Raw genomic sequence first — 21,019 nt, 5'->3', positions numbered from 1 at the left:
TCAAAGAATCACCAGCAGCAAGAGCGACATCATTGATGTATACAGAGAAGAGAGTCGGCCCGAGAATTGAACCCTATGGCACCCCATAGAGACTGCCAGAGGTCCGGACAACAGGCCCACCGATTTGACATACTGAACTCTATCAGAGAAGTAGTTGGTGAACCAGGCGAGGCAATCATTTGAGAAACCAAGGCTGTTGAGCCTGCTAATGAGAATGTTGTGATTGACAGAGTCGAAAGCCTTAGCCAGGTCGATGAATACGGCTGCACAGTAATGTCTCTTATCGATGGCGGTTATGATATCGTTTAGGACCTTGAGCGTGGCTGAGGTGCACCCATGACCAGCTCTGAAACCAGATTGCATAGCGGAGAAAGTACAGTGGAATTCGAAATGGTCGGTAATCTGTTAGTTAACTTGGCTTTCGAAGACCTTAGAAAGGCAGGGTAGGTAAAGGAAGTATTTGGTTATCTTTTCAAATGTAGCCAGAAAGGTCAAACAAAATACTACTAAAAACAATTTAGATGTCCTCCTTACATAGGAAAACACACATTAAAAAAAGATGTCTAAAATACATGTTTTGATGGCAAAACACTGATCAAGTTGATCCTTGTTTTTGGCAAACTTTTACATTTTTGCAACTTCTTTCTGACAATAATCACCCCCCTATAATCATAACCCTATTACAACATTTTGGCATAGATTTTTCCTGATTTGGATCAATGATTGGGTCTCAAATGATGACTTACCAAATCACTTTACGCAGCAGATAAAGTTCCTTCCCTCCTGACAGTCCCTTGTTCGCCAGTGCTCTACCTCTCTGATCAGGGTCGCACAGCGGAGGTGGTGGGCGGGGGAGGTCCAGGCCTGGTATGTACTACTGGGGGTAGCCTACCCGTTCATCCACATGTCCACAAGTCTCTGCTTCCTAGACAAATCCAGCCCCTGATCATGACATTCAAACAAACCCCTGCTCATAATGGGGACTTTATGCAAAAACGTTCTTGTCTCTAATGAACACATGGACATTAGGACTAAGTATTGATTTACGCTCTATTATGAATCAAATCAAATCTATTTATAAAGCTCTTCTTACATCAGCTGATATCTCAAAGTGCTATACAGAAACACAGCCTAAAACCACAAACAGCAAGCAATGCAGGTGTAGAGGCACGGTGGCTTGGAAAACCTCCCTAGAAAGGAATACTGCTAAAATATATATATAAAGGTAAGGCTCATTCGTATTTATATTTTTTCGCAAGGAGGCACACCATTTATCCCAATGCAATATGTTATCCTTGCTTCAGTGGAAGCGGATGGAATGTTGCGAGACTTTGTCTGACTACGGACATTTAAAGAGAAGGCACTGACGCACAAATGACGGGTGAGATCTGCGACCAAACGTTGGTAATAATGTGCCGTCTGTAGTGTGAGAAACTATTTTTACAGCATGAGTTCAGAAGCGGTCATTCTGTTGGAGACTGTCAACTTCGCTGCTGAAAAGCACCGCAATCAACGACGTAAAGACGCTGAACAAACGCCATATATCAACCACCCAATAGGTACAGTTGTTATAAAAACAATCTTAACAGATGCTAGCTAGTTAACGTCTATGAATGGCATAAGGACTCAACTAGCTACCATTAGCGCCTATTGATGATAGCTAGCATCTTCTGACCGGGGAAGTTTTGTTAATTAAGAGCCCCGACGCTTGTTCTGAACGTTAAAACATCTTTTGCGGTACGGTTTTGGAAACACAAGGAACATATATTTCATATTAGCTAGACCTTTTTTAAAATTATTAACACAAAAGGTAAAAGCACTACACACTTTTGTTTAGGGTAAGTGTTCCCACGGTCTCATCTCCATGGTACAGCGCTTGTTTACTGAAGACAGAGGCATTCATGTGCTAATTAGCTGTCTGCATCTGTTGTCACTGAAAGATGCTGTCAGCTGCATCTGTTAACCTGTTAACAGTGCACAGTAAGTGTGTGTTTTGTATTTGGAAAATTATTTTTGATATAAAAGTTTGTTTCTAGAAATGTACTGTAATTGAGAATTGATTCATGTTTAGATTGAGTATTTAGCGGTTTTGGCTGCAAGGGCCAATTTGCCTCTAAACATGCAAGGTCCTTGGACGATAAGGAGTAACGTTATTCTCTAGTCCATTATTGAGAGAGGTCCTTAGCAATAACTCTCTCACTGCTCGAACTTCAGTGTATGGATATCTGCATTTACATTTGCTGTGTTTATAATTTTGCAGGTGTGGCAAGGATCCTAAGCCATGAAGGTGGGATCACAGACATTGAAGTTTTGCAAGTAAGTGTTTTACGTATCAGACAAACTCAAAATACTTTCTTGCATACTTGTTCCTGGAGGGCAATATTTTAAATCGTAATGAAATTATATTATTAAGTATAGACGAGTCAATGGGCAATGTTAAGCTCATGAAAACATTAAACATTTGTGTTACGAGTTTGTGTTATTAACAGGAAGGTCATGACTGATATTTATATTTTCCAACTGTCCTCAGGCAGCTTTGCTCCATGACACAGTGGAGGACACTGACACCAGCATAGGAGAACTACAGGCCATCTTTGGGCAAACGGTGTCTCGAATTGTTCAGGAAGTGACAGATGATAAGGCGCTACCCAAGCATGAGAGGAAACGTCAGCAGGTGGAGCATGCACCTCACGCCAGCCACCAGGCCAAACTGGTCAAACTGGCTGACAAACTGTACAACCTGAGGGACCTGAACCGCTGCACACCTACAGGTGATTGATTGACAGGCTCACTTTTCTGTTGATCTAGTCAGGTAATTATCTCCTACACAGATTCTAGCCAAGTTAACACAACGCTGTGCAATTTTCCTTATTTTGACCACTTTCTCTCTCTGGCCTCCATTGACTTAGTCACACATTTTGGCCAACCTACAAGTGTAAAAACTCCAATAACCTTTGAACGGTGAAATGGGGTTTATATGATAGTGAAATGGGGTTTGGACCATTGGTTCTCTCATAGGATAACCAACACAAATAACATATTTTACACAGAGGGTCCAAAAATATGCTTTTTTGATTGTCTATCTTCTCAAATCATGTCTGCTATATGCATCTGCTGCTAAATCATGGCCGCTGCTAAATCATGGCCGCTACTGCGGGATGGTAAATGTTGTCAGAAGTTAACTTAAATGACTAAGCAGTCGATGGACAAGGTATGACAACAATCCATGCTTTGGTTTTGTTATCCACCATTTCAAATGCTAACTTTTTAGCATTTTTGGCACATCCAATGCATGCGAATGGTTTCTTTATTAGCATTTTCACGCGTCATGTCCAAATCCTAAAGTATCTATAAAAAAAAAAATATATATATATATATATATATATATATATATATAAACTCAATGTTACTGTGCGAAAATGCTAATATAGGTACCATTGACTTGCATTGGATTTGTGCCACAAATGTGAGTGACTGATTCTTAAAAAAAAAAAAGCAAGAGCAGCACCATCTAGTGGTTAGAAGCTGGTGAATCAGAATGCAGGATGGGACATAAACCTAACAACCTCCATGACCAATTTCTCTGAACTGGGGAAACTGATCTTTATTTTCTAATTATCTCTCTGGCTCATTGCTTCTCTTTACTTCCCTCTCGTTGTCTGACTGTCCCTCTCTTTACCCCTGTCCCATATCTTATATTTAAATCTGTGTTGTGGTTGCCAGGTTGGCCGGCAGAGCGTGTTCAGGAGTACTTTGTGTGGGCAGCCCAGGTAGTGAGAGGACTGAGGGGGACCAACCCAGCACTGGAGAGACAACTAGAGGAGCTCTTCAAGCAGAGGGGGGTTGAGCTTTGACACCTCTCTACTTCTGATACCAGGTGGCACAACACAGCAACTCTTGATGCACACTTTTGTAAAGAGTTCATGTGAAAATATTTGAGCATATTGTCTTCAAAATAGGAGCCTTCTCCATCGAATAAACTCTAAGCTCTAAGGATTTATTTTTTATGGGTAATTTATTATTCATTCATTCTACAGTAATTTGCATACATTGTCTGTAGAACTGGCAAACCATCAATGTCACCTTGAGTTTTCTCGTATTGAATAAAGCAAAGATATGCATCATTTTGTGAAGATGAAAGGCTGTTGTGGAAATTCACCACCATGTCATGGAAATGTCCACCAGGGACACTTAAGTCAATCTTAAATGAATGATCCTTTATTATCAGCGCGCTGGAGAGGTTCCAACTCAATGCACTATAGAACACATGTCAATCAGGAGCTCTGCTGGGGCAGTCCCAACTGTTGTCTTATATATGGCTATACACAGACATGTTATATTTGCATAATTAATTCATCATTACTGTTTTGTTTCATACATGTGACCGACCAGTACTGGTTCATAACATGTGACAGACCAATACCTCAAAGCTTCTTCTCTCTAAGCCGAGACCTTGAAACTGAGAACTTTTGTTCTTAGAAAAGCACAAACGTTAAACATTTCCAGCACAGTTACTTTTGTAAATCATAGTTTGCAGGACTCGTCTGAGTTCTGATATGTGTTGTTTTATCACCTACGTTGTATCTGTTGCCTTTTGTATCATTAATACTGACAATCAAAGATGAGGTAGATTTTTCATAGATAAGGTCGGAGCTAGTAAGGGGGGAAAAGTCTAGTGTAAGTTAATGAAAATCCTTTGGGAGGGGGCACAGAACCGTATAGAATTTCTTTGTATGCTCTACCGTTAAGATTTCCCTTCACTGGAACCAAGGGGCCTAGGCTGAGCCATGAAAAATATCCCCATTATTCCTCCTTGACAAAACTTTACAGTTAGCACTATCCATACCTTCAGCACTCGGTGGTCCTATTCTGTGAGCCTTGTGGCCTACCACTTCACTGCTGAGCCGTTGTTGCTCTTAGACATTTCCACTTCACAATAACAGCACTTACAGTTGACACTCAAACCTCAAAAGTGGTCTCCTGATGTGGTTTAAGCATTGTTATGGACTTAGATAATACAATTACGTTGTTTTCTGTAAGAAAAAGTGTAACAGAACGAAAACCTTACAGAAATGGGGAAAAATCTGAAACCTGTGAATTTGTGACTCAGTTGGCAGCCTCATTTATCTGTTTCAGTAGTAGGCCTACTATTAGCCTACTGCACAGTACAGCATGGGTTGGTCTGACTGTGAAAGACCAATATGGGATTCAACATTTTAGGTCATTCATAGTGTATGTCACTGTTTCTCATATATTTCCACACAGGGCGCCTTTCCTTCGCCGGACGAGCCCTTTGGCAAAATGAGAGTATACCCACTTCTCCAGGCACCACTACAGCCCTGGTTAAATATGTAGGTTAAATATGTAGCATCAAATATGGTCAAGAATATTGAGTTCTCTGAACTCACTACTGATTCTCTGTTGGAGGGATTTACATGTCAACTTTGGTTCAAGTTTATTCGTGTTCTTTGGACCGTGAGATTTTCTGAAGCTCCTGGGTAGAATTTGCTTAAAAGATGCAGCCATTATTTGACTGCGGTGTTCCTTTTTAGGCAATGTGTGTACAGGGCCCTTACTCTATTTTCTTACCCTGAATCTTCACATCCACTTTCAAAGTCTCTCCCCTCTGACGCTGTCCTTCAATTCATTTAGAGAAGGCGAGGAAAGAGGATGTGGCCAATCAGAAAACCTATGAGGAAGAGTCATGGATTGGTTGGCTAGATTAAGGAGGCACTCTGATTGGTGGGCTGTGTGGACACATGAGAGGGGGCCAGTAGAGTAGCAGCAGGTTCATAATATCAGCAGCAGCAGTGGGGTCAGCTCCGCTCCACACCTACTGAGCACTGGGGCATCATGCAGAGGAAGAGTAGCTTCACTGGTCTCCTCATCACTGCTCTGTGTGCAGTGGCCTCTGGTAAACTCAGAGAATATCACTATGTGTCTGAAGAGAAGACCTGGTCAGAGGCTCAGCAGTACTGTCATGAGCACTACACTGACCTGGCCTTCATCAGCAACCAGGAAGAAGTATATCAGCTCCTTCCCATTTCAAGGGGTGATTGGACCTGGATTGGTTTGCACAGAGATGCTAATGACCCAACAGGATGGACATGGTCAGGAGGAGAGAACTCAGCATTTAGGTTTTGGAAGTCAGGAGAGCCAAACAATGCTGGTGGCATTGAGGACTGTGTCATGGTACAGTGGGATATGAGATGGATGGATTCGCTTTGCTCCCGGACACTCCCCTTCTTATGCTACAAGGAGAAGCTGATCCTGGTTCAGGAGATGAAGACGTGGGAGGAGGCTCTGGAGTACTGCAGGGGTCACTACACCGACCTCCCCAGCCTGCTCTCTAAGACTGAACATCTCCAGGCCCAGAGCAAGATGGAGGGTGCCCAGACCGACCATGTGTGGACGGGTCTGATCTTCTTGGCCAGAGAATGGCTGTGGGTGAACGGGGACCACCTGGAGTACCAGGCCTGGTCTGGCGGGAAGCTGCCCCACTGCCCCGCCCAATACCTCCACTGTGGGACCCTGACCAGAGATGGAGAGCACTGGGGAACCAGGAACTGTGAGGAGAGGAGGAACTTCCTCTGCTACAGAGCGTGAGCCCCAGAGGAGAGAGATATTACTGTAGTAGATATGATTATCTATGGATGCTCTCTACTTATTACAAGTTAACGCTGTGATTGGTTATTCACCCTATTTACTTGTTGATGCATATAAACCTATTGGGTTTAACCCACGGGGCGGCAGGTAGCCTAGCGATTAGAGCGTTGGGCCAGTAACCAAAAGATTGCTGGTTCGAATATCTGAGCCGAAAAGGTGAAAAATCTGTTGATGTGCCCTTTAGCAGGACACTGAACCCTACTGTGCTCCAGTGGCGCCGTACTACAATGGCTGACCCTGTAAAACAACACAATTCCTGCACCTTTCTGGTGTATGTGACAATAAAACATATATATTTTTTTGTGTGTGTTTTCTACAATAGTCTACTATTTTTCTTCCTGTAGATACCGTGGTTATGATAGTGGGTGCTTTGTGTGTACAAAGACCATAACACTGGGCACAGATAACACTGGGCACAGATGTCAGTTCAATGTCTAGTTTTGATAACATTTAATTGAGTTGGTAATTAACTTATTTTTTTTACCATGTCATTCGATTTAGGTAGGGTAAAAAAATATAGACAAGAACTCACGGAATTCCTTCAGGTTGATGACTCTGCAAATCCAATCAGTTTTCCTCTTTGATTCATCCCCATCAGAATGAGAAACAGTAACAGTAGATATGAACGTACACATCATGTATTGAATATCATGTAAGGAAACCAACTGTTGGTATGAAATAAATAAATAACTTAGACAAAGATAAGACCTTCCTTCTCATTTTTATTGGTGCACCTAGAAATAATAATAGATAGCAGAACATCTAATTGAGAGATCACAACTTCTCATTGATAACCTGTCATGTACCATGAAATATGTGTCTGAAATAGTGAAAATATTAACTATTTACATGGTTTATGGTTACAAAAGGATGTAATCCAAAATGCACTTGAAGGAAACAGAATTGACAATAACTGCAAATCAAATCACAAAGTGGGGGAGAGAGGGGGAGAGAAACAGAGGGGGGAGTAAGGAGGGAGAGACAGAGGGGGGAGGAAGGTAAGGAAGGAGGGAGAGAGACAGACAGAGGGGAGGAAGGTAAGGAAGGAGGGAGAGACAGACAGAGGGGAGGAAGGTAAGGAAGGAGGGAGAGAGACAGACAGAGGGGAGGAAGGTAAGGAAGGAGGGAGAGACAGACAGAGGGGAGGAAGGTAAGGAAGGAGGGAGGGAGACAGACAGAGGGGTGGAAGGTAAGGAAGGAGGGAGAGACAGACAGAGGGGGGAGGAAGGAGGAAGAGAGAGACAGACAGAGGGGAGGAAGGTAAGGAAGGAGGGAGAGACAGACAGAGGGGAGGAAGGTAAGGAAGGAGGGAGAGACAGACAGAGGGGGGAGGAAGGAGGAAGAGAGAGACAGACAGAGGGGAGGAAGGTAAGGAAGGAGGGAGAGACAGACAGAGGGGAGGAAGGTAAGGAAGGAGGGAGAGAGAGACAGAGGGGGGAGGAAGGAGGGAGAGAGACAGAGGGGGGAGGAAGGTATGGAAGGAGGGAGAGACAGACAGAGGGGAGGAAGTTAAGGAAGGAGGGAGAGAGAGACAGAGGGGAGGAAGGTAAGGAAGGAGGGAGAGACAGACAGAGGGGAGGAAGGTAAGGAAGGAGGGGGAGAGACAGAGGGGGGAGGAAGGAAGAGACAGACAGAGGGGGAGACAGAGAGACAGAGGGGGGAGGAAGGTAAGGAAGGAGGGGGAGACAGACAGAGGGGAGGAAGGTAAGGAAGGAGGGAGAGAGACAGAGGGGAGGAAGGTAAGGAAGGAGGGAGAGAGACAGAGGGGAGGAAGGTAAGGAAGGAGGGAGAGACAGACAGAGGGGAGGAAGGTAAGGAAGGAGGGAGAGACAGACAGAGGGGGAGGAAGGAGGAAGAGGGAGAGACAGACAGAGGGGAGGAAGGTAAGGAAGGAGGGAGAGACAGACAGAGGGGAGGAAGGTAAGGAAGGAGGGAGAGACAGACAGAGGGGAGGAAGGTAAGGAAGGAGGGAGAGACAGACAGAGGGGAGGAAGGTAAGGAAGGAGGGAGAGAGAGACAGAGGGGAGGAAGGTAAGGAAGGAGGGAGAGAGAGACAGAGGGGGAGGAAGGAGGAAGAGAGACGGAGGAAGGAGGGAGAGAGAGACAGAGGGAGGAAGGTAAGGAAGGAGGGAGAGAGACAGAGGGGAGGAAGGAAGGAAGGAGGGAGAGAGAGACAGAGGGGAGGAAGGTAAGGAAGGAGGGAGAGAGAGAGAGACAGAGGGGGAGGAAGGAGGGAGAGAGACAGAGGGGGGAGGAAGGTATGGAAGGAGGGAGAGACAGACAGGGGGGAGGAAGTTAAGGAAGGAGGGAGAGAGAGACAGAGGGGAGGAAGGTAAGGAAGGAGGCAGAGACAGACAGAGGGGGGAGGAAGGAGGGAGAGACAGACAGAGGGGAGGAAGGTAAGGAAGGAGGGAGAGACAGACAGAGGGGAGGAAGGTAAGGAAGGAGGGAGACAGACAGAGGGGAGGAAGGTAAGGAAGGAGGGAGAGAGAGACAGAGGGGGGAGGAAGGAGGGAGAGACAGACAGAGGGGGGAGGAAGGTAGGAGAGGGAGAGACAGACAGAGGGGAGGAAGGTAAGGAAGGAGGGAGAGACAGACAGAGGGAGGAAGGTAAGGAAGGAGGGAGAGACAGACAGAGGGGGGAGGAAGGAGGGAGAGACAGAGGGGGGAGGAAGGTAAGGAAGGAGGGAGACAGACAGAGGGGAGGAAGGTAAGGAAGGAGGGAGAGAGAGACAGAGGGGGGAGGAAGGAGGGAGAGACAGACAGAGGGGGGAGGAAGAGAGAGACAGAGGGGGGAGGAAGGAGGGAGAGACAGACAGAGGGGGAGGAAGGTAAGGAAGGAGGGAGAGACAGACAGAGGGGGAGGAAGGAGGGAGAGAGAGACAGAGGGGGGAGGAAGGAGGGAGAGACAGACAGCTGGAGGAAGGTAAGGAAGGAGGGAGAGACAGACAGAGGGGGGAGGAAGGTAAGGAAGGAGGGAGAGAGACAGAGGGGAGGAAGGTAAGGAAGGAGGGAGAGAGAGACAGAGGGGGGAGGAAGGTATGGAAGGAGGGAGAGAGACAGAGGGGGGAGGAAGGTACGGAAGGAGGGAGAGAGACAGAGGGGGAGGAAGGTAAGGAAGGAGGGAGAGAGAGACAGAGGCGGAAGAAGGTACAGAAGGAGGGAGAGAGACAGAGGGGGGAGGAAGATACGGAAGCAGGGAGAGAGACAGAGGGGAGGAAGGTAAGGAAGGAGGGAGAGAGACAGAGGGGAGGAAGGTAAGGAAGGAGGGAGAGAGACAGAGGGGAGGAAGGTAAGGAAGGAGGGAGAGACAGACAGAGGGGAGGAAGTTAAGGAAGGAGGGAGAGAGAGACAGAGGGGAGGAAGGTAAGGAAGGAGGGAGAGAGAGACAGAGGGGGAGGAAGGAGGAAGAGAGAGACAGAGGGGGGAGGAAGGAGGGAGAGAGAGACAGAGGGGGAGGAAGGAAGGAGGAGAGAGAGACAGAGGCGGGAGGAAGGAGGGAGAGACAGACAGAGGGGGGAGGAAGGAGGGAGAGAGAGACAGAGGGGGGAGGAAGGAGAGAGAGACAGAGGGGAGGAAGGTAAGGAAGGAGGGAGAGAGAGACAGAGGGGGGAGGAAGGAGGGAGAGAGACAGAGGGGGGAGGAAGGTATGGATGGAGGTAGAGACAGACAGAGGGGAGGAAGTTAAGGAAGGAGGGAGAGAGAGACAGAGGGGAGGAAGGTAAGGAAGGAGGGAGAGACAGACAGAGGGGAGGAAGGTAAGGAAGGAGGGGGAGACAGACAGAGGGGGGAGGAAGGAGGGAGAGACAGACAGAGGGGGGAGGAAGGAGGGAGAGACAGAGGGGGGAGGAAGGTAAGGAAGGAGGGGGAGACAGACAGAGGGGAGGAAGGTAAGGAAGGAGGGAGAGAGACAGAGGGGAGGAAGGTAAGGAAGGAGGGAGAGACAGACAGAGGGGAGGAAGGTAAGGAAGGAGGGAGAGACAGACAGAGGGGGAGGAAGGAGGAAGAGAGAGACAGACAGAGGGGAGGAAGGTAAGGAAGGAGGGAGAGACAGACAGAGGGGAGGAAGGTAAGGAAGGAGGGAGAGACAGACAGAGGGGAGGAAGGTAATGAAGGAGGGAGAGAGAGACAGAGGGGGAGGAAGGAGGAAGAGAGAGACAGAGGGGGGAGGAAGGAGGGAGAGAGAGACAGAGGGGGAGGAAGGAGGGAGAGAGAGACAGAGGCGGGAGGAAGGAGGGAGAGACAGACAGAGGGGGGAGGAAGGAGGGAGAGAGAGACAGAGGGGAGGAAGGTAAGGAAGGAGAGAGAGACAGAGGGGAGGGAGGTAAGGAAGGAGGGAGAGAGAGACAGAGGGGGGAGGAAGGAGGGAGAGAGACAGAGGGGGGAGGAAGGTAAGGAAGGAGGGAGAGACAGACAGAGGGGAGGAAGTTAAGGAAGGAGGGAGAGAGAGACAGAGGGGAGGAAGGTAAGGAAGGAGGGAGAGACAGACAGAGGGGAGGAAGGTAAGGAAGGAGGGGGAGACAGACAGAGGGGGGAGGAAGGAGGGAGAGACAGACAGAGGGGGGAGGAAGGAGGGAGAGACAGAGGGGGGAGGAAGGTAAGGAAGGAGGGGGAGACAGACAGAGGGGAGGAAGGTAAGGAAGGAGGGAGAGAGACAGAGGGGAGGAAGGTAAGGAAGGAGGGAGAGACAGACAGAGGGGAGGAAGGTAAGGAAGGAGGGAGAGACAGACAGAGGGGGAGGAAGGAGGAAGAGAGAGACAGACAGAGGGGAGGAAGGTAAGGAAGGAGGGAGAGACAGACAGAGGGGAGGAAGGTAAGGAAGGAGGGAGAGACAGACAGAGGGGAGGAAGGTAAGGAAGGAGGGAGAGACAGACAGAGGGGAGGAAGGTAAGGAAGGAGGGAGAGAGAGACAGAGGGGAGGAAGGTAAGGAAGGAGGGAGAGAGAGACAGAGGGGGAGGAAGGAGGAAGAGAGAGACAGAGGGGGGAGGAGGAGGGAGAGAGAGACAGAGGAAGGAGGGAGAGAGACAGACAGAGGGAGGAAGGTAAGGAAGGAGGGAGAGACAGACAGAGGGGAGGAAGGTAAGGAAGGAGGGAGAGAGAGACAGAGGGGAGGAAGGTAAGGAAGGAGGGAGAGAGAGACAGAGGGGAAGAGGAAGGAGGAGAGAGAGAGAGAGACAGAGGGGGGAGGAAGGTATGGAAGGAGGGAGAGACAGACAGAGGGGAGGAAGTTAAGGAAGGAGGGAGAGAGAGACAGAGAGAGGAGGGAGAGACAGAGGGGAGGAAGGTAAGGAAGGAGGGAGAGACAGACAGAGGGGAGGAGGTAAGGAAGGAGGGAGAGACAGACAGAGGGGGAGGAAGGTAGGGAGAGACAGACAGAGGGAGAGAGAGAGACAGAGGGGGGAGGAAGGTAAGGAAGGAGGGGGAGACAGACAGAGGGGAGGAAGGTAAGGAAGGAGGGAGAGAGAGACAGAGGGGGGAGGAAGGAGGGAGAGACAGACAGAGGGGGGAGGAAGGAGGGAGAGACAGAGGGGGGAGGAAGGAGGGAGAGACAGACAGAGGGAGGAAGGTAAGGAAGGAGGGAGAGAGAAGGTAAGGAAGGAGGGAGAGAGAGACAGAGGGGGGAGGAAGGAGGGAGAGACAGACAGAGCTGGAGCAAGGTAGGAAGAGGGAGAGACAGACAGAGGGGGGAGGAAGGTAGGAAGGAGGGAGAGAGACAGCTGGAGGAAGGTAAGGAAGGAGGGAGAGACAGACAGAGGGGGGAGGAAGGTATGGAAGGAGGGAGAGAGACAGGGGGGAGGAAGGTATGGAAGGAGGGAGAGAGACAGAGGGGGGAGGAAGGTATGGAAGGAGGGAGAGAGACAGAGGGCGGAGGAAGGTAGGGAGGGAGAGAGACAGAGGGGGGAGGAAGAGGAAGGAGGGAGAGACAGACAGCTGGAGGAAGGTACAGGAAGGAGGGAGAGAGACAGAGGGGGGAGGAAGGTATGGAAGGAGGGAGAGAGACAGAGGGGGAGGAAGGTACGGAAGGAGGGAGAGAGACAGAGGGGGGAGGAAGGTACGGAAGGAGGGAGAGAGACAGAGGGGGGAGGAAGGTACGGAAGGAGGGAGAGAGACAGAAGGGGGAGGAAGGTACGGAAGGAGGGAGAGAGACACAGGGCGGAGGAAGGTACAGAAGGAGGGAGAGAGACAGAGGGGGGAGGAAGATACGGAAGGAGGGAGAGAGACAGAGGGGGGAGGAAGGTACAGAAGGAGGGAGAGAGACAGAGAGGGGACAGAGGGGGGAGGAGACAGAGGTAGGAAGGACGGAAGAGAGAGACAGAGGGGGGAGGAAGGTACGGAAGGAGGGAGAGAGACAGAGGGGGGAGGAAGGTACGGAAGGAGGGAGAGAGACAGAGGTGGGAGGAAGGTACGGAAGGAGGGAGAGAGACAGAGGGGGAGAGGAAGGTACGGAAGGAGGGAGAGAGACAGAGGGGGAGGAAGGTAGGGGGGAGAGGACAGGGTACGGAAGGAGGGAGAGAGACAGAGAGGAAGGTACAGAGGGGGGAGGGAGGGAGGAAGGTAAGGAGGGAGAGAGACAGGAAGGAGGGAGAGAGAGACAGACAGAGGGGGGAGGAAGGTACGGAAGGAGGGAGAGAGACAGGGGGGAGGAAGGAGGAAGGTACGGAAGGAGGGAGAGAGACAGAGGGGGAGGAAGGTACTGGAGGAGAGAGAGACAGAGGGGGGAGGAAGGTACAGAAGGAGGGAGAGAGACAGAGGTGGGAGGAGGAAGGTACTGAAGGAGGGGGACGGCGAGACAGAGGGGGATCTGGGAAACCTGTTGTCTGGGAAGTGTCCTTGTGTATGGCTTTGTTGTTGTTGTAGTTTGGTTACTGATATACTCCAAATGAACTTAGCTAACTATATCTGATACAATATATCTGATTCCAGCCTCGGGGCCATCAAATACACGTAATAATAATAATAATAGTCAATGAATCGGTTTCATCTGACAGTTGTGTCCAGTAATAGTCATTGTAACAACCACAAGCACCGTGGAATGTAATCTGTGTAAAATAACGGGCTGGACCAAAGATTATATTCTTAACACGAAACCAATGGTGTACATTGTCCCCTAAACCGGGCATTCATCTACTAAATTCCATAGGTTGTAATTATACATTTACAAACAGTATATTTTTTCCCTCCACCACAAACACCCATGTCAATCAAACAGTGCTCTTGAATTTCAGGATGAAGACTAAAACAAATGTAGTTAAAGAAGCAGAAAATAAGTGCAGTGCTGGACTTCTGAACCTGTGAGAGGATATACAGTGTGTTCGGAAAGTATTCAGACCCCTTGACTTTTTCCACATTTTGTTATGTTACAGCCTTAATTTAAAACCGATTTTAAAAATGTTTTTCCCCCTAAACAATCTACACACAATACCCCATAATGACAATGCGAAAACAGGTTTTTCTAATTTATAACAAATGTAAAAACAGAACTAATTGATTTACATAAGTATTCCATAAGTCATCCTTGAGATATTTCTCCAACTTGATTGGAGTCCACCTGTGGTAAATTCAATTGATTGGACATGATTTGGAAAGACACACACCTGTCCATATAAGGTCCCACAGTTGACAGTGCATGTCAGAGTAAAAACCAAGACATGAGATCGAAAGAATTGTCCGTTGAGCTCCGAGACAGGATTGGGTCAAGGCACAGATCTGGGGAAGGGTACCAAAACATTCCTGCAGCATTGAAGGTCCCCAAGAACACAGTGGCCTCCATCATTCTTAAATGGAAGAAGTTTGGAACCACCAAGACTATTCCTAGAGCTAGCTGCCCGGCCAAACTGAGCAATCGTGGGAGAAGGCCCTTGGTCAAGGAGGTGACCAAGAACCTGTGTGTCACTCTGACAGAGCTCCAGAGTTCCTCTGTGGAGATGAGAGAACCTTCCAGCAGGACAACCATCTCTGCAGCACTCCACCAATCAGGTAATTATGGTAGAGTGGCTAGACGGAAGCCACTCCTCAGTAAAAGGCACATGACAGCCTGCTTGGTTACCAAAAGCACCTAAAAGACTCTCCGACCATGAGAAGCAAAATTCTCTGGTCTGATGAAACTAAGATTGAACTCTTTGGACTGAATGCCAAGCGTCACGTCTGGAGGAAACCATGAAGCATGGTGGTGGCAGCATCATACTGTGGGGATGTTTGTCAGTGGCAGGGACTGGGAGATTAGTCAGCATCGAGGGAAAGGTGAATGGAGCAAAGTACAGAAAGAGACCCTTGATGAAAACCTGCTCCAGATCATTCAGGACCTCAGAGTGGGATGAAGGTTCACCTTCCAACAGGACCATGACCCTAAGCACACAGCCAAGACAACGCAGGAGTGGCTTTGGGACAAGTCTCTGAAGGTCCTTGAGTGGCCCAGCCAGAGCCCGGACTTGAACAAGATTGAACATCTCTGGAGAGACCTGAAAATAGCTGTGCAGTGACTCTCCCCATCCAACCTGACAGAGCTTGAGAGGATCTGCAGAGAAAAATTGGAGAAACTCCCCAAATACAGGTCTGCCAAGCTTATAGCGTCATACCCAAGAAGTCTCGAGCCTGTAATCGCTGGCAATGGAGCTTCAACAAAGTACTGAGTAAAGGGTCTGAAGTCTTATGTAAATTTGATATTTAAATTTGTAAAGAATTATACATTTGCTAAAATGTCTAAAAACCTGTTTTTGCTTTGCCATTATGGGGTATTGTGTGTAGATGAGGTGGAGATGAGGGGGAATAAACTCTCTGTAACGTAACAAAATGTAGAAAAAGTCAATGGGTCTGAATACTTTCTAAATGCACTGTATTTCAGCATAATGTAGGCCTACCAACAAAACCAATGGAGCAAATCCCATCACATTTTCCCATGGAAATGGCATTTGATTTCTATGATATTGCCTACAGTAGTCTGTCTGTATGTGGTGTTCAATACAGGCCTACATTGCATGAGACTTCTAAAAACGTTTTTACATTATGAAGGGCTTAACATGAATTCAAACTTTTTTACTTGGTCTGTAACACCATGGGCCAAGTCGGTGACTGTAAATTGCATTGTATTATGTTGTATGATGCAGGAAACCACTTTACAAAATACAATTCATTATTAGTACCAAACATATAATTAGAAAATATAGACTACCCCTCTGCCTATTGGCTTATTTGCATGTTCAAAACTGTCTCAAAATACAACGCTGCTGGCACTAAGACAGCATTGAATGAGCTGTATTCCGCCATAAGCAAACAAGAAAACGTTCACCCAGAGGAGGCGCTCCTAGTAGCCGGGAACTTTAATGCAGGGAAACTTAAGTCTGTTTTACCAAATTTCAATCAGCATGTTAAATGTGCTACCAGAGGGGAAAACACTCTGGACCACCATTACTCCACACACAGAGACACATACAAAGCTCTCCCTCGCACTCCATTTGGCAAATCTGACCATAATTCTTTCCTTCTGATTCCTGCTTACAAGCTCAAATGAAAGCAGGAAGCACCAGTGACTAGATCAATAAAAAAGTGGTCAGATGAAGCAGATGCTAAGCTACATGACTGTTTTGCTATCACAGACTGGAATATGTTCCGGGATTCCTCCGATGGTATTGAGGAGTACACCACATCATTCATTGGCTTCATCAATGAGTGCATTGATGACGTCTTCCCCACAGTGACAGTACGTACATACCCCAATCCGAAGCCATGGATTACAGGCAACATCCGCACTGAGCTAAAGGCTAGAGTTGCCGCTTTCAAGGAGCAGGACTCTAACCCGGAAGCTTATAAGAAATCCCGCTATGCCCTCCGATGAACCATCAAACCGGCAAAGCATCAATACAGAACAAAGATTGAATCGTACTACACCGGCTCTGAAGCTCGTCGAATGTGGCAGGGCTTGCAAACCATTACAGACTACAAAGGGAAGCACAGCCGAGAGCTGCCCAGTGAAACGAGCCTACCAGACGAGCTAAACTACTTCGATGCTCGCTTCGAGGCAAATAACACTCAAACATGTATGAGAGCACCAGCTGTTCAGGAAGACTGTGTGATCACGCTCTCCACAGCCGATGTGAGTAAGATCTTTAAACATTCACAAGGCTGCGGGGCCAGATGGATTACCAGGACGTGTACTGCGAGCATGCGCTGACCAAATGGCAAGTGTCCTCACTGACATTTTCAACCTCTCTCTGTCCGAGTCTGTAATACCAACATGTTTTAAGCAGACCACCATAGTGCCTGTGCCCAAGAACAATAAGGTAACCTGCCTAAATGACTAGTGACCTGTAGCACTCACGTCTGTAGCCATGAAGTGCTTTGAAAGGGTGGTCATGGCTCACATCAACACCATTATCCCAGACACTTCGACCCACTCCGATTTGCATAACACCCCAACAGATCCACAGATGATGCAATCTCTATTGCACTCCACACTGCCCTTTCCCACCTGGACAAAAGGAACACCTATGTGAGAATGTTATTCATTCACTACGTTCAACACCATAGTGTCCTCAAAGCTCATCAATAAGCTAAGGACCCTGAGACTAAACACCTCCCTTTGCAACTGGATTCTGGACTTCCTGATGGTCCGCCCCCAGGTGGTAAGGGTAAGTAACAACAAATCCGCAACGCTGCGCCTCAATACTGGGGCCCCTCAGGGGTGCGTGCTCAGTCCTCTCCTGTAGTTCCTGTTCACTCATAACTGTACTGCCAGGCACGACTCCAACACCATCATTAAGTTTGCCGGTGGCACAACAGCGGTAGGCCTGATCACAGACAGCGACGAGACAGCCTATAGGGAGGAGGTCAGAGACCTGGCCATGTGGTGCCAGGACAACAACGTCTCCCTCAAAGTGATGAAGACAAAGGAGATGATTGTGGACTACAGGAAAAAGAGGACCGAGCACTCCCCCATTCCCATCGACGGGGCTGCGGTGGAGCAGGTTGAGATTTTCAAGTACCTTGATGTCCACATTACCAACAAACTAACATGGTCCAAGCACTCCAAGACAGTCGTGAAGAGGGCACGACAAAACCTATTCCCCCTCAGGAGACTGAAAATATTTGACATGGGTCTTCAGATCCTCAAAAGGTTCCATAGCTGCTCAATCGAGAGCATCGTGACTGGTTGCATCACTGCCTGGTATGGCAACTGCTCGGCCTCCGATCGCAAAATAATGAAGAAAAAATATAGATAAAACGTATCGGTGCTCATCGGCCATTGGACATAAACATTACACAACAAGTTGGAAATTCAAATTCAACAATGAGTTGTTTGGAAGGAATCCGTGACAGTGGATAACTGCAAGCATTGCAACTGGGAAGTCCGACTGGGAAAATACGTTTTGAACGGTCATCCAACTGGGAAGTCCGACTGGGAAAATACGTTTTGAACGGTCATCCAACTGGGAAGTCCGACTGGGAGAATACGTTTTGAACGGTCATCCAACTGGGAAGTCCGACTGGGAGAATACGTTTTGAACGGTCATCCAACTGGGAAGTCCGACTGGGAGAATACGTTTTGAACGGTCATCCAACTGGGAAGTCCGACTGGGAGAATACGTTTTGAACGGTCATCCAACTGGGAAGTCCGACTGGGAGAATACGTTTTGAACGGTCATCCAACTGGGAAGTCCGACTGGGAGAATACGTTTTGAACGGTCATCCAACTGGGAAGTCCGACTGGGAGAATACGTTTTGAACGGTCATCCAACTGGGAAGTCCGACTGGGAGAATACGTTTTGAACGGTCATCCAACTGGGAAGTCCGACTGGGAGAATACGTTTTGAACGGTCATCCAACTGGGAAGTCCGACTGGGAGAATACGTTTTGAACGGTCATCCAACTGGGAAGTCCGACTGGGAGAATACGTTTTGAACGGTCATCCAACTGGGAAGTCCGACTGGGAGAATACGTTTTGAACGGTCATACAACTGGGAAGTCAGACTGGGAGAATACGTTTTGAACGGTCATACAACTGGGAAGTCCGACTGGGAGAATACGTTTTGAACGGTCATCCAACTGGGAAGTCCGACTGGGAGAATACGTTTTGAACGGTCATCCAACTGGGAAGTCCGACTGGGAGAATACGTTTTGAACGGTCATCCAACTGGGAAGTCCGACTGGGAGAATACGTTTTGAACGGTCATCCAACTGGGAAGTCCGACTGGGAGAATACGTTTTGAACGGTCATCCAACTGGGAAGTCCGACTGGGAGAATACGTTTTGAACGGTCATCCAACTGGGAAGTCCGACTGGGAGAATACGTTTTGAACGGTCATCCAACTGGGAAGTCCGACTGGGAGAATACGTTTTGAACGGTCATCCAACTGGGAAGTCCGACTGGGAGAATACGTTTTGAACGGTCATACAACTGGGAAGTCAGACTGGGAGAATACGTTTTGAACGGTCATACAACTGGGAAGTCCGACTGGGAGAATACGTTTTGAACGGTCATCCAACTGGGAAGTCCGACTGGGAGAATACGTTTTGAACGGTCATACAACTGGGAAGTCAGACTGGGAGAATACGTTTTGAACGGTCATCCAACTGGGAAGTCCGACTGGGAGAATACGTTTTGAACGGTCATCCAACTGGGAAGTCAGACTGGGAGAATACGTTTTGAACGGTCATCCAACTGGGAAGTCCGACTGGGAGAATACGTTTTGAACGGTCATCCAACTGGGAAGTCCGACTGGGAGAATACGTTTTGAACGGTCATCCAACTGGGAAGTCCGACTGGGAGAATACGTTTTGAACGGTCATCCAACTGGGAAGTCCGACTGGGAGAATACGTTTTGAACGGTCATCCAACTGGGAAGTCCGACTGGGAGAATACGTTTTGAACGGTCATCCAACTGGGAAGTCCGACTGGGAGAATACGTTTTGAACGGTCATCCAACTTAGAATTGTAAATCTTTTTCTTTGATGACAAAATTTGCCAAAGAAGGACCGCCGCGCACAACAAGGTGAGTCCAAAAATGTCTTATATGCTGCTGCATAAATGATGTAATATGCCAGGGAGATATGGTCAGCCATATCAGGTATGTTTTTAAAAAGGCAGTAAATGAGGCTGAATGAATTGTTTTGCTGCCAGACAAGGCTCCGCTGATAGCCAGGTGCAGCGGTGGTAAGGATTCACTCCATTGTGCTGACTTCCCAGTTGCAATGCTTGCAGTTAGCCACTGTCACCGATTCCTTCCAAACAACTCATTGTTGATTTTGCGATTTCCAGCTTGTGTAATGTTTATGTCCAATGGCCGATGAGCACTGATACGTTTTATCTATATTTTCTCTTCATTATATCTCTTCCTATGACAAGGACTAAAAATGATTTTCCAGTAGACTTGATTCATGAAGTAAGATGTTGATATGATCAGTCCAATCAAAGCTGCTGTACATATAACGTGATTTGACGTCATTTCTGTGGCCAATGACTCTGCTGTTGGGACAGCTTTATGTAGGCTCTGAATGTTTTTGGGCACCTCTTGTCGCCGTTATAGTGCAATTAATGTATTGTTTAGTGTTGTGGCTTTGCTGGCATGCATCAAACATCTTTTTTTTTGCGGTTGCCCCACCAAGATTTATATGCTAAAATCGACACTGTTTATAGTGCAAACTAATGGGGAGAACTTTCAATCTTGTGTCTCTGCACAGCCTGGCATTTCTTCTGCACGACAGTCCTGGAAGAGATATGCATCTGGTCCCCTGTAGAGGGAACATTGTCCACCACCCAAAGGACATCCAGCCAACTTGACACAACTGTGGTAAGTTTTGGAGCCAACATGGGCCAGCATCCATGTGGAACGCTTTTGACACCTTGTAGAGTCCATGCCCTGACAAATTGAGGCTGTTCTGAGGGCAAAAAGACCCCTACTTAAGTCGTTTTTGGGGCATCTGTACTTTACAATTTATATTTTTGACTACTTTTACTTTACTAGATTCCTTAAGAAAGTAATGTACTTTTTACTCCATACATTTCCCCATACACATACAAAGTTGTAAGAACATGAACAACTGTGCCATCTGGTTTGCTTAATATAAGGAATTTGAAATTATTTATACTTTTGATACTGAAGTACATTTTTGCAATTGCATTTACTTTTGATACTTAAGTATATTTAAAACCAAATACTTGTAGACTTTTTCTCAAGTAGTATTTTACTGGGTGACTACTGGGTCATTTTCTATTATGGTATCTTTACATTTACTCAAGCATGACAATTGGGTACTTTTTCCACGACTGCTATTCCCTGGATAGGGGCACAGTAAAAGCATTCATATTTGTGCCAGAGTCTGCTCATGTGGTAGTGCTGCCGATGTCGGACCACACAT

General features: G+C 47.6%; 1 protein-coding gene across 1 annotated transcript; it reads left to right on the top strand.

Annotated features, from left to right (window-relative positions):
• The first annotated feature begins 1,389 nt into the window (after positions 1-1,389).
• LOC139384704 (guanosine-3',5'-bis(diphosphate) 3'-pyrophosphohydrolase MESH1-like) lies at positions 1,390-7,366 on the top strand. The gene is made up of 4 exons (XM_071129534.1): positions 1,390-1,559; positions 2,261-2,316; positions 2,531-2,771; positions 3,724-7,366. Exons 1-4 carry the CDS (start codon positions 1,448-1,450, stop codon positions 3,852-3,854), a joined length of 540 nt encoding a protein of 179 aa, XP_070985635.1. The 5' UTR covers positions 1,390-1,447; the 3' UTR covers positions 3,855-7,366.
• The last annotated feature ends 13,653 nt before the right edge of the window (positions 7,367-21,019 follow it).

The sequence above is a fragment of the Oncorhynchus clarkii genome, chromosome 26, assembly GCF_045791955.1.
Source record: "Oncorhynchus clarkii lewisi isolate Uvic-CL-2024 chromosome 26, UVic_Ocla_1.0, whole genome shotgun sequence".
Taxonomy (NCBI): Eukaryota; Metazoa; Chordata; class Actinopteri; order Salmoniformes; family Salmonidae; genus Oncorhynchus; species Oncorhynchus clarkii.
The sequence above is the reverse complement of the archived record's forward strand: the minus strand, read 5'-3'. Positions and strand labels throughout refer to the sequence as shown.